The sequence below is a fragment of the Thermobia domestica genome, chromosome 5 (assembly GCF_964235325.1).
Source record: "Thermobia domestica chromosome 5, izTheDome1.hap1.1, whole genome shotgun sequence".
Classification (NCBI taxonomy): Eukaryota; Metazoa; Arthropoda; class Insecta; order Zygentoma; family Lepismatidae; genus Thermobia; species Thermobia domestica.
In genome coordinates, this window is record NC_137458.1 from 125,330,692 (window position 1) to 125,344,452 (window position 13,761).

The following is a 13,761-nucleotide window of genomic DNA, read 5'->3' on the forward strand; positions in this document are numbered from 1 at the left end:
TACAGAAATATTGTAGACTGTTAAATGAAAGTTGTGTACGAAATGACTCAATGTCTCATGAGACTAATTATGAACAGTACATTCCCAGACACAATGTCAGATGTAGACCGTCTCCCTGTAAAGACAATGATCATTTGGAAGCGGCGGCTCCCCTGGTAGGGTCGTGGGTCCTGCATTCAGTTGGTGCAGAAGAACTGGGACGAAGGACTACACTTCCACTCTTACTCTTGAGGTACGAGTGTGTGTTGGGATCAACTATCCTTTCCCGGACCCAAAAGCACGCACAAAACGCTGTTTGATAGCTGTACCTACATTTTCCTCACAGTCGAGCGCTGGATCTTCTCCCTTAGGCATACCAACTAACCCTCTATCATGTGTTGGGGTAACACGCAGTCTTATCTTCCGGACCCAAGGGCACGACCTGACCGCCTATTTCGGAGGATAGCCGAGGTCTCATTTCCGCCGTAGTGGTGGAATTTATAGTACCTACCTCGATGAGAACGTGACGAGGTAGCACGTATTCTCTCAGATCCAATGCCATGAGATAGTCGCCCATTTTGGATGATGGCCAAATCCTCACCTTCACCAGCAGGTTGTTATCCTGACACACACTGACACCTCAGCTCTTGGCACACTATATACTAGAGAAACGTGTTTGCACGCACTTCCCGACACCCCTCTCTTCTTCCGGGTATTCCAGGACATCACAATGTGGTAAACCAGGGAACAAAGGAGAGGGTCAACACTGCGTTACTGTGTAGTTCTCTTCTATCCATTCTTCTACACATGCATCACTGCTGGCGGCATACCCTATACAAGCCGCCGCCTTATTGTAAGTCAACCATGAGGCCTCTTTCGAATGTAGTTGTGTATATTATTGTCTTTGACGTTAATGTTAAGGTGAATGCAAAGAGGGCTGTTTACACCGCAATCAGACAGTGCAGCTTGTACATCCTATTCCAAAAAGAATCACGACATTGATTATGGCTGTTTAGAGGCAAAAATTTTCTAAGTCCAACTTTGGGTATCTTCGGAAACAAACTAAAGATAAGAAGTTCGAACCCCAATAAATGACAAACCCAGCATGTGCTCATATATATACGTAGTTTCGAAATACTGTAACGTTTAAGTATTTCAATGAATGTTACTTTTTTTTCTACTCTTAATAACATTTCAACATGTCTTATTGCTCTTAAAAAAAGAAAAAGACATCTGCACAGTTTCTCCCCATTGCGAAGATTGGCTTGGGGGTTCAATTTTGGCATCTTTGATTTACTGTTTCCGAAAATGCCCGAAGTTGGGCTTAGAAATTTTTTGCCCCAAAACAGCCATAATGTGCTCATTCTTTTTGGAATACGGGGTACAGGGTACAGGGTGCACTATCTGTAAACAGCTGTGTAAACAGCCCTCTGGCGGTAGTAGGCTAGTCCGTACACCAAATTGAAGGTACTGTTGTGCCTAATCGTAATCGTTCGTATAAATCTAATGAGACTTAACGCATTCCTGTCACCCCTTCTTGGTGTTAGGATATTTACAACAGCGTTTCTACCCTTTTATTAATATATTTTAAGAGCCTGTACTTACGCTTCGATGTCACTTTCAATATCACAGTTATTGGCAACAGGTAACAAAGAATCACGATTTATTCTTGGATAACAACTTTGATTGAATGTATATATTTTGATGTTCAATCCTTTGTACTTCCTAATAATCTTTAGCGTGTCTTCGTCAGTGTTGAAAGAATTCATTAGAACTAGGGGCACACTGGCTTTGTAGGTTCTGTTTAGATGCTGAAAAAAATGTACATATAGAATAAATACATTTTTAAAAAAGCATTCAGATAGAGAACTATTTTATAGAAAATAACCACACATTTCATATGCACAAAAACCGTAAGTAAAGTACGATCTTTCACAGTACTCAGAAAGGCTTGTCTGAAACTTTCACGTATTAATCTTTAACTTCTTTTGCTAAGGAGAGGGATTCAGAAAAATAGCTGTTCTTCCACTCGATCCAACTATGACTGCGAAACATTGTACGATACATCTCTACAGACAATGCATATACAGGCCCGGAGTTAAGGAGGAACTTACGGGAGCTTCAGCCCCGATCCTCCACTACGAATGAGGAATAGTTTTGGAAAGACAATTAGTGGCTGATATTTTTCTTAAACTGAGGTGATTTGTAAAGACAAACATTTTGATGTTAATACTTATGATAGTTTTTAGTTATTTCCCTTTTATTTATCTGACCTTTTACAAGGATGAGTCATAACTCTTGAAATATTCTAGTGCACAATATATCTCTGTTTATTATAGTACAATGGAAACAGGTAACATTTAATTATAGCCCCTCGTGATGAATGTCCTACCAGTTCCTTGATTTCACGTCGATAACACGTCTTGTCTTTAGAGGTAAAGAAGTCAGTCACTACGGTTTCCACCTCCTGATGGTTTGGAAACATCGTAATTATTGGAAATGCGCCATGCACCGAAACAGTACTAATCCGAAGAAGCATGGTCAAGACTATACGCCGGGTGTAGCGTAAGTTCGATACCACCTAATTCCCAAAATTTTTGTTCCGTTTTTCGAACCGGGTGTGGTTTTACGTTATCCTGTTGCAGCAGGGCGCAATTTCGATTCACTAATGCTAGATACATTTGGCGCAGTGCAACATACATTCGCTCCAATTATTTGGACTACCGTTAGCAACAAACCCGAAATAAATTATCCTCTTCTAATTCCAACAGAGCATGACTTTGTGCTCGAAACGACCCTGTTTGACGACCGGTTCTGAAAGATGGTTCTTAATTAATTACTGTTTCTCCACATTCGGATCTCGGAAAAACACCCACTTTTCGTAGAATGTGACGATCCGTTTCAGGAAATACCGGATTTTACAGCAGTTGTCGGCATACATCCACTCTCCTCTGAGCCTGAGACAGTCGGACCTTAGCTTATCTACATTTTTTATAACCTGCATGAAATGTCTGCAACCAACGAGTTGCTGTGCTGTGGTTCCCTACAACTTCCTCTTTCGCATGACAAATATTTTGGGTTGCTGCCGAAGCGTTATATCCGTGTTTGAACTCGTGCAGTAACAGTTTACGTATCAGACGTTGTTGAGCACTGATCACTGCCACTAAAAACTGACTGAATACACACTGACGGAGTGGTGGCCTCCGTGTTAAACAGTCTACTTGGCACACTAGCTCTTGCCCAGTTTGACTTTATACTTACAGTCGATCATAGTATATCGTATACACGCACCTGCTGTCTGAATTGTGGAAATTTTGCAAGACTTATGACTCACCTCTGTTACTTTTTAATAGAAGCTTTTAGATTACATTCTTTTATCTACTGGTAAATCTCTGAATGCTGAAAAACGTCAGAATGAGACTATACACTCTGAACACAAATATAACATTGCTTGGTGAGATTCGAGACGAGATAGCCTCAACTAGTCTCTCGTGCACATCCGCAAACATGGTGCAACTTGTTTAATAACTTCTTCCTTCTATTACTTATATTATTATTATTATTATTATTATTATTATTATTATTATTATTATTATTATTATTATTATTATTATTATTATTATGAAAACTTATTTTTGGATATATTTTATCAACTCCTTTCTGCTCATTGATATGTTTTTATTGAATCGTATTATTTTTAGTGAATGGGGGCCACACAACATTCTTAGCCACGCGTCTCCAGATACATAAATCCCAGTCTGTGCATTTGTATAGGAAAAATCTGAAATAATAAGCTTTAAAATAGTAGTAAGTACGGTATTCTATACTCTCTGGGGGCAACATATCGTATCTGAGTTTTCTGGAAATCGCCCTGTTTATGCCACATACTCAGTTCCACCCGTTCTTTCATAGTTATTCATTTTGACTGATCATCCGCCTTGTTAGCCTACAGAACACAACAACGGGACGTTAAACTGATTTTATTTATTTATTTATTTATTTTTTAATTCTATACTTCCGATACTGAAAATGATGCTGTTTCATTCTGCCTTAAAGCTGACAGTAAAACAAAAACTCTTCGCTTAATTTTATGTAGTTTCAAGAATCATCCAGACAAGAACACATGTACTAAACTTAAGTTTTATTTACTTTCGAAGAAAGTATGAGAAATGCTATTTTGATGAAATTTTGAATTACTACTTAAATTATGTTTAATTATTCAGGCTAACGTAAGTCTTTTCTAGTGTTTCAAAGACTGATGGCCAGTACATAGCTTGTAGATTCGACCTGAGGTCATATGAAATAATACTGGTTAGCTGAGTGCTGCACTCATTAGGTGCCTCCATTATTCTCTCCTGCCCAATCGTAAGACATGAAACTACACAACGACCGATCAAACTAATGCTTCTAATCACAATACACATTACACAAATTTCATCGGTACAAATATTTAAAAAGTTTGATTACAACAAGGTAAAATGGATACTACAGTACACAAGTATGAGTATACTAGTAACGTCTATACATATATGAGTTCCACTGTAAGAAACTAAAAGAATTTTTAGAGAGAATTACGGTTTATCACAGATCATACAACTTTCATTAAAACATTTCTATGATGATAATAGAAAAACATTGTTACTATGAGTACAAATACAAGAATGCAACAACAAATAATATTATTTTACAATACTACAGTATCAATAAATTTATTCAAATTAAAAGAAATTTATTTCACTTGCAATTTATTGAAATTACACGCCAATAAGCAAGTTTCACAATCCTTGTCAATGCTTTTTCTTAAAGCTTCGGATGAAACAGGAAAAGATTAATACTTATTTTGATCTGCAACTACGGTTCTATAATGTATTTTATGTTATAGACTACAATCAGGCCCAGCATTCTAAAAACTTGCATATACAGATATGAAATTTCAGTCGCATATTATTATTATATCTATCTATCTATCTATCTATCTATCTATCTATCTATATATATATATATATATATATATATATATATATATATATATATATATATATATATATATATATATATATATATATATATATACAAACACCAGTGTATGGGTATAAGCATTATGCGACTGCTCTTTCATGTACAAGATATGAGATCTGATTTGTCAGAAGTCATTTTAACACTACCGTAAGAATCAAAAATATATATCCCCTCTTCACATTAGAATGCCAGACTAGAGTATAGCGCTAAACGTAATAAACATTTTAACGGTACATATCTGACTGGTACTTTTTCTTGTACGTTTCCCTTTTTCTTATTATAATAATAATAATAATAATAATAATAAAGTATCAATCGAAATAATATTGGCAACCCTTTTGTTTTGACTGATAGGAATCTACAGAATTTAGTTGTAAATGTCAAAATGATTGTTTTTGTCGTACAATCTTCTTACTTAACATCTAGTAAAGTTTGAAAGTGAGGTTCATAATAACCGTCTTTCCAACAAATACATTAATGTTATCTTTGAAAATTGTTGAACATTTGATAATGTCTGCTTTCTTTCGCCCTAAATTACAAAGTTATTATTTTATTTTTTAATTTTATTTATTTATTTATTATTTTTTTTTACAATTACGTTATGGTGGTATGGCAAAATATTCATACCATCATTTTCGTGCAAAATATTTTTACGTTCTATATGAAGCAGATAATTCAGCACAAGGTTTCTATTGAAGTGAAAATGCAATGGTGATAATCATAGTATTAATCGCTATCAAGGGAGTATACTGTATATGTTATCATTTATCGAGTATCTGTATTATCACTAACTACCGTATCACACAGCAGATTAGAGAAATTCCAGTGATACAATCAGTTGCAGAATATTTTCATGAACGAGAATTGGTCTACTTTTATAGTATTTCATTTTATTTATTTTTTCTTTTTCTTTTTAATTCGAAGATTTAATTGCAGCGCTGTGGTGTAGACAGACAGCAGAAATAAAACTCATCTAATTAAATAAAATTAGTTTAAAGGAAGATCACACATGTTCGATTTTTTTCATTTATTTAAACACCTAATAGTCAGTAGAATATAGTAATTCATCGCAGTGTTTCAGAGCAAAAGTTTAATTTGGAATCCGAACAACATGAGCTTCCATCTGGGCGCAATAATGATAATAGTTTGTAATGTTCTACTTATTAATCATTTCATTTCATTTATTTGCCTGTTTCATTAGCTTACAAAACACAAGAAATTCTCATGTAAGCATTACAGTTGTCAATAAAAATACATACAATATTATCAGGTAGCAGAAGATACACATAATATTGAACCTATGCATCTTTCTAAGTACGAAATAAGAGATATCAAGTATGTAAACATGATCACTTACATCGTAATTAGGTAACCGTTTTTACCACACCTGGCATGTACTCAGAAGTAAGTATCTATTATCAGCTCTTCACTTAATGAGTCACTTAAATATTCCTCAATAGTATAATAGCTTTTTACAGTAAGTAGGTTAACTAACTTCATACGAAAAACAGTACCATTAGTCATATTCTTCAAGTACATAGGAAGTTTATTGTACAACCTAACAATTCATATATACGGTTTTGCTTATATTAGCATATTTTTGATGCATCACAAATATGTCACTATCTTGTCTTGTATTATGGCTATAAATATTTTTGTAAAAGGTAAAAAAGTTGCCTGTTTTTCACAGTAAAAAGGATAGATTTACAGGTGTATAAGCTGGGAAGTGTTAAAATTTTTGCTTCTATGAAAACCTTTTTACATATCGATTTTGTGAGTAATCCAAAAAATATTATAATCGCTTTCTTTTGCAATCGGAAAGAGCTTAAACTAGTTTCAGCTTCAGTTTAAACTTAGCGTAGTAACAGCTAAGAAGTGCTTCTTTCGACACAGTTGAAGTTTGTATAAGGCAAAACACGCGCTACTTAGCTTCTTGTTTAAAATAGATATGAACAGACCATGAAAGATCGTCACTTACGGTTACACCTAAAAGCTTTATCATACAAGAATATTGGAGTAAATGAGATATTTTTATTCTAGGTGATATACGGAGTTTTCCTGGACAATGAAAATAAGAGAATCAAATTATCATGAATTATAATTAATCTGTTCGCTGTTATCCACTTTACTAATTTGTCGGTAAAAATGGCAGATTTCCTCTTAACAACTTCTATTGATTTTCCTGATATAGTCATACTGATGCCATCAGCGTATAGAATACATTTTGATGGATACATATATTCTAACAAGTCATTTATATGTATCAAGAAGAGAATAGGTCCTAAAATGGAACCTTGAGGAACACCTCTGGTTACAGTTGATCAAGATGAGCAAGTTGTTTGAACCCCATCTGCAACTAATTTTGATATTTGTACCTGTTGTTGTTTACTGGATAAATGAGATAGAAACCAGTTGTGAGCTACACCTCTAACATAAGTATACAACTTGCTTAAGAAAATAGCATGATCGATAGTATTAAAAGCTTTGGATATGTCGATGAATAGGCCACCAAAATACTTACTGTGTTTTAATTCAAAAGCTATATTAGACATGAAATAAGATTGTATCAATACTTTTCTTATTTTGGAAGCCATGTTGTGATGATGATAGTAAATTACACGACTTTAAAAAATTGCAAAGTCGTGACTTCAACACATTTTCAAAATTTTTTGAAAACGTGGAAAGAATAGAGACTGGGCGATAATTTCTTATATTATGCCTACTGCTCTTTTAATGGAGACGAAATACTTTTGCCATTTTTAACCTGATGGAAAATATCCTATTTCAAGAGACAGATTTACAGAAATAACAGAGATGATTTACAATGAAAGTAAAATAAAATTGAATAACAATCATCGAAACTTCAATCGAATTTAGTTATTCAGTTATTATGTAAGTACTTCTCTATGACACCTATTGTATAACGCATTTCTCTGGACTTGTGAAATCATAAGATTGATCATTAAATTGTTTAAATCAATTCTTACCTCAATTTGTTGCACTGTAAGATCTAGGAACGTCAGATCGCTTCTTACAGGTATTACTGACTTAGGACCCCTACAGCCCATAGAAGTACCTAATCCACCATTCAACTTCACAACCACTAATTTATCTAGCATCCTATGGACTTCGTCTGTTGTGGGAGCAGGTAATGTGGCATAGTCTCTCACCTGATAAATCAAAATTGTACGTAAGTATGAATAATGATTTTACTTCGCATACATATTTCTTAATATATGATTTTACTTCTGCTTTATTTTATCATTACTTCAATTAATAACAGACTTTATGAAACTGTTTTAAACAAATCAATATTTCATTCACAACAACTGTTTCACACAACTTATTATTTTTTTATATATATAAATTTATAAATTAAACAAAACTTACGGATTCATCAGGTAATTTTTCTATTCTGTCCCAGTCAACCGACGGGCCTTCTTCTTGCAGAAACCTCCTGAAAAGCCTGATAAACCCATCAAACTGTCTGTTAAGGCTCTGCAATGTAAAAACAACAGTTTTTCTTAAAATAAAAAGTGCATTTATTTATTTATTATTTTTAAGGTTCAAAGACTATTTACCACTAACAGGAAAGCTATGTACGAAGGCGGAACAATAAGTAACGCACAACAATCCACGTAGAAGCAGGAGTAATAGGTAACAGAGCAAGAACATATATAAAGTAAAGGTTCAAATTTAAGCTACTTATCAACATAGTTGCCACCTGTCTCAATACATTTCTCCCATCATAGAACAAGTTTCAAATGTTTCTCTTTTGGGACTTTAGCCATCTGACCATAACCAATTCGACTTCGTTACCAGAATTGAAACGTTGGCCAGCCAATGAATTTTTAATCGGGACACAAAGATAATAGTCTGAGGGTGCCAGATCAGGATTGTATGGTGCGTGCTCGAGTGCCTCCTACCGGAACTTCACTTTCTGATGAACAGATGCAGCAACATGAGAGTACGCATTGTCATGAAGGAGTTTCACGCTTTTGTCACGAAGCGCACGAACGCAACTTCGCCAACGCTGTTTCTTATGACAGCGTTCATAGCGGTCTTATGTGTTGGAAAATCCACTAGTAGCCTTGCATATCACATAATACAGTCACTAGCACTTTTCTCGCAGATTGAGTGAATTTGATTTTTCTTTCTTTGGTGGAAATTGGTATGTTTTTATTCCATGTATGATCGCTTTGTGTAGGTTCAAAATAAAGTCAAAAAGCGAAAAACTGAGTACATTAAGTGTCTCATTTAAAAAAAAAAGAAAGAAAGAAAAAAGAAGAAATGAAAGTAGCTAATGCGAATGATTCGTCAACGAGGTCCTGAGGTCGATTCCCGGTGATAGAACATCGAACGCATACAGTGATTTAAATTTTACTTTGAACTATAGATTTCGTTCTATTCATTCTTACTGATGATAAAAGACTCAAAAATAAATCAATAATGTATTAACAAGTTAAAAGGAAGAATAAATGCTTAAAATCTGCATTATTTGCTTTTCAGTCGCTTCTCATGCATCGACAACCTGATATAAATCAAAAGGAGTAATAGCCTCCAGAGATCGAGTACAAGTGAACTAAGACTCAATAACTGAATTTATCTGTGATTTTTCATCATTATTTTATTTACAAAATTCCAGACAATTAAATAGGGCTATTTAAATTGGGACCCAATACCTTCAACAAGAACTCCAGTTCTTTGTTAGTTTAACGGTTTGTTTAATCGTCTATGGCATGAAGTCATGGATTTGTTTCTCTGTGAGAATACATTTAGCTCAGATCCCATTTTAAATGTATGTTTATGCGAACAGTTAACAGCTGAGTGGCCAGTTTCCGATTCCTAGTAAAATATTTGTCTCAGATACAAATCCGAGTAGTATTTCGGGTTCCACATTAAACAGTAATTTATTTATTATTTTACAGTTCATTTGCTACATTACAATTATTGATAGGTATTTGCTCAGTAGGTTACATCTCGTATAGCCTTCGAGCTGAAATGGAATTAAATTCCGGCCCGGTCAATCAATAGGTTCACGTCTGATGCAGTTTCCGTAATTTTATTTATTTTTAAAGTATAAACATCCAAAAACTTTACGAACGTTAAATAAAAAATATATTTCGGTATGAGGTCGGGTCAAGGTCTAGACATTACAGGTATCATCTCATCACTTTCTTGTAATAGTATGAGGAAGCTAAAATATAAAATCGGATGCAGGATTCAAAACCAATACCTTCAGTTAATACGACGAATTTTAACAGTTCATTTTAATAACTTTTTTCTAAGGTGTACTTCAAAATAATGACTTGTCGACTATTGTGACCCGTTGTGTGTGTTTGACTCACATTGTAGCTTATTTTTAAATAGTTGGGGCTTAATCTCTTCTCAGTATATGTGATATGGATCTACAGCTTAAGGTAGAATCCTGAATTACTGTAATGCGTTTAACTTTCAAAGCTATGCCTCCGAGAATTAAACTACGGACCCTAAGGATCAAAGGCGTGCACACGCTAGCCAACATACTAGCGGGCGGGGAGGACATGGCGTGGTGGTAATATTAATCATCGCCACAATAATAATAATAATAATAATAATAAGAAGAAGAAGAAGAAGAACTAGTTTTCTTGTATTAACTTATAATATTTTTGTGATATAAGTGTCTGCTACATAATATTTAGACTTACCATACATCCTTTCGATTATAAGACAAAACAGAATAAATAAACACTGGTTTCTGTATGTTGTTATGGACATTCTTTGTAATTTAGCGTGCTTTTCTTTAACAGTTACCAACTCAACCGAAATACTTTGCACCATGGGCGCTCGAAGTGGGGGGGAGGGAACACGAAAACAAATTTAAGATTTTCTTCATGTAAATAAAAAATACCAAATATAATATAGTAAGCAGGGAGATAAACCCCCTAGAAAATTTTCTTCGGACGCCCATGCTTTGCACGTATTCTAGGGCTTCGCTTGCAGTGCTGCCTCTATTTCAGCTTTATAGCACTCAAATTGAGAAAGTGTTCAAATGCAGTGGTCTCTAGTGTATTAGTACGCCTAGGACTCATCATTTGTGCAATACCTTCCAGAAAAGTATCTCCTTCAGTGTACCGCGTTAGGTAGTCCAGCTTGTCATCATTCGGTGATCCTTATGGATATCTGAGAGGTTCTTCGGTACCCACTTTATGAAATTTTAGTTTGTCATGCACCACAACACACTATACCATAAGAAACGTTGAATGTTCGAAAATGAATACAACGATAATTAAGAATTGCCTTTTCAATGGTCATGTCACCCTGTTCACTTGAGCTGTTACTTGAAACCCGGCGTAGATATGGACGTAATCACAATCAGACAAAAGCACTCCTTGAGAACAGGAATCCATTGAAAGAGAGAAGCAATTAATGAAGCTACTACGTGTATCTGGAAACAACCAAACCATCCTTTTTCGCTTTTATGTCCCTTCTTTTCATCTAACAAGGAAAAACTAGATTCAGGAAGAATTTAAAAGTTTTCGCTCACGTCTCAAAACATGGCAATCCCTCCTTATATGCTCCTACTTATACCCCCTGACACCTAACGATTTAACACCTAGACCTATCTCTCAGTTGATAAAAATGGTTCGATTACTTTGGCTAGGAGGAATCATATGGGAGAATAATATGGGAACTCGGAATTATTCAAAGGATTCGGCATCGAATTCTTCTTCGGAAAAGTTGCAAACCAGTGAGTTGGTTTGGTTTGAAAAAGAACTGAAATAAATTGATTCTGAAAGAAAAAAACTGCCCATCACTGCCCAGTAGTTCATGCTTACGCTAGAAGAGCAGGTACACGTGATCGAACAACTGACGACTACAGTGAGAGCTTCAAAGCACTTCTCTTCATTTTCACGTTCCACATCAGTGTAATATCGTGTGAAAAAAATGTGCGTTACTTATTGATCTGCCCTAGTAACTACCGTGAATTAAATGAACTTTTAAGGAGGAAAATATTTAAAAACAAAGATTTCATTTTGACAAACATTTGGAAGTATTTATAGAAGGTACCAGTGTTATTCAATATGTTACATAAGCTGTATCTCCCTAAACTGCATACGTTACGCAAGTTGCACGTAATTCTCTTGTTCTTGAAATACTCATGTGGAAACTTCTTTTTTCTAATCCAAGAATTAAGTTATGGAACTGTTTTTTTTTTTTTTTTTTTTTTTTTTTTTTTTTTTTTTTTACTAATTAAAATGAATTTTATATTAACTGACGTAGAACATCCTTAACAACTAACCTCTGAATTGTTTCTCCTTACAATGAGGAGCTACTACAGTACTAATTTATTCAACACTTGCATGAGTTACTCAGTTCAAGCAATGTATGCTAACGGTGTATTTTAAAAACACTGCAAAATTTTCTTTTTATTTCTTAAATTAAGGTGAAAATAAATTCGTACGACGACGACCACGATAATAATAATAATAATAATAATAATAATAATAATAATAATAATCTACTTATCTTATAGGTTAGGATTTAAGACTTCCTAAAGACATTAAACGGTAATTGTGTACTCTGGAATGAAGTGATTAGCAGGCGTGCTTGTGTGTGGTTTCGGATTCCAACCCATGAGTGTATCTGAATCAGTTTTAGTGTTGAAGTCTCATCTTAGTTATACTTTAGTGATAAAAAAAAAAAAAGACGTTAAACTTCCAAACAAACAAAATTGCATTCTTTTCGAACATGATAGTTGAGGCATTATAAACATATATTTCTACAATCTATACTTCAGAGAGAATATCTTTACACGACGTATACTCTAAACAAATTCATAAATTCACATAGAATATACAGGGTGAGATAGAAAAGTATAACGTTTTTGACATGATCACAATTCACAATTTCTTAGCTATGCTTAAAAGAAAATATTGGCTAAAAACATTCATGATTACATAGCATTTAATGATATTCATCTGTGCAAAAAAACATCTTGCAGATGATGTAAATTTTTGTTTATGTATTTTGTTATAAGTGTGAGTGGAAATTTGTTTCCATTTTTCTACAGCCTCTGTCAGTTTGGATAGTTTGTTGAATACTGTTCTTCAAATTATCTAATGTACAGGGCTCCCTCTCATAAACAATTTGAGATACCCTCATAAAAACAATCACACACTGACACATCTTGGAACCGTAGAGGCCATGAAACAACATCAAATCGCGAAACGTTTTCATTTTCCTCGAAGTATCAATATGTGTGTAATTTGTTATCTCCTGCACAAACTTGAAGGGGTGTATTTGTATGGGTAAAAATGTAAATATGTATTCAAAATACGCCTCACGAAGTTCCGTAGCATGGCTCCGAGCAATGCGGCCTGGACTTCATTAATACTGCTTTCTAACTTTCTGAAGTCCTTCCAGAATATACACCATACATGGAGCACCTGGTGGTTTGATTTGCATTAATAAGCCTCCTGAAGCTTATAAACCTAACCTAATATTGTGTTATGAGAACGACAGAGCCATTTCAGTGAATTTTGAATGTGCTGCGAAACTCATACTGAAACACGATCACTAATTCACTACTCCTCACAAAACAGTTTTATACAAAAGCACAGTGTTCTAACGTCCACGAGTGCATGATGTCAACTGAAAGTGAAATGCTATGAATAAAGAAATCGAAACACTCCCATTCACATTTATCTCCTCCTTCAGACTGAGTACTAAACATTTCAGAACCGTCCTATTTCTCTGTCTGAACATGTTTCATTCTTTTTT

At 34.5% G+C, this 13,761-nt stretch overlaps 1 protein-coding gene across 3 annotated transcripts in view; it reads right to left on the reverse strand.

The window, feature by feature from the left end:
- UGP (UDP-glucose pyrophosphorylase) overlaps positions 1 to 13,761 on the reverse strand; it is a 142,072-nt gene that overhangs the window by 28,786 nt on the left and 99,525 nt on the right. For all 3 annotated transcript variants that reach the window (XM_081759071.1, XM_081759072.1, XM_081759070.1), the window contains exons 3-5: positions 8,389 to 8,496; positions 7,986 to 8,168; positions 1,585 to 1,790 (exon numbers count right to left, since the gene is read on the reverse strand). In XM_081759071.1, coding sequence (XP_081615197.1) covers positions 1,585 to 1,790; positions 7,986 to 8,168; positions 8,389 to 8,496 — 497 coding nt within the window. The remainder of the gene's footprint in view (positions 1 to 1,584; positions 1,791 to 7,985; positions 8,169 to 8,388; positions 8,497 to 13,761) is intronic.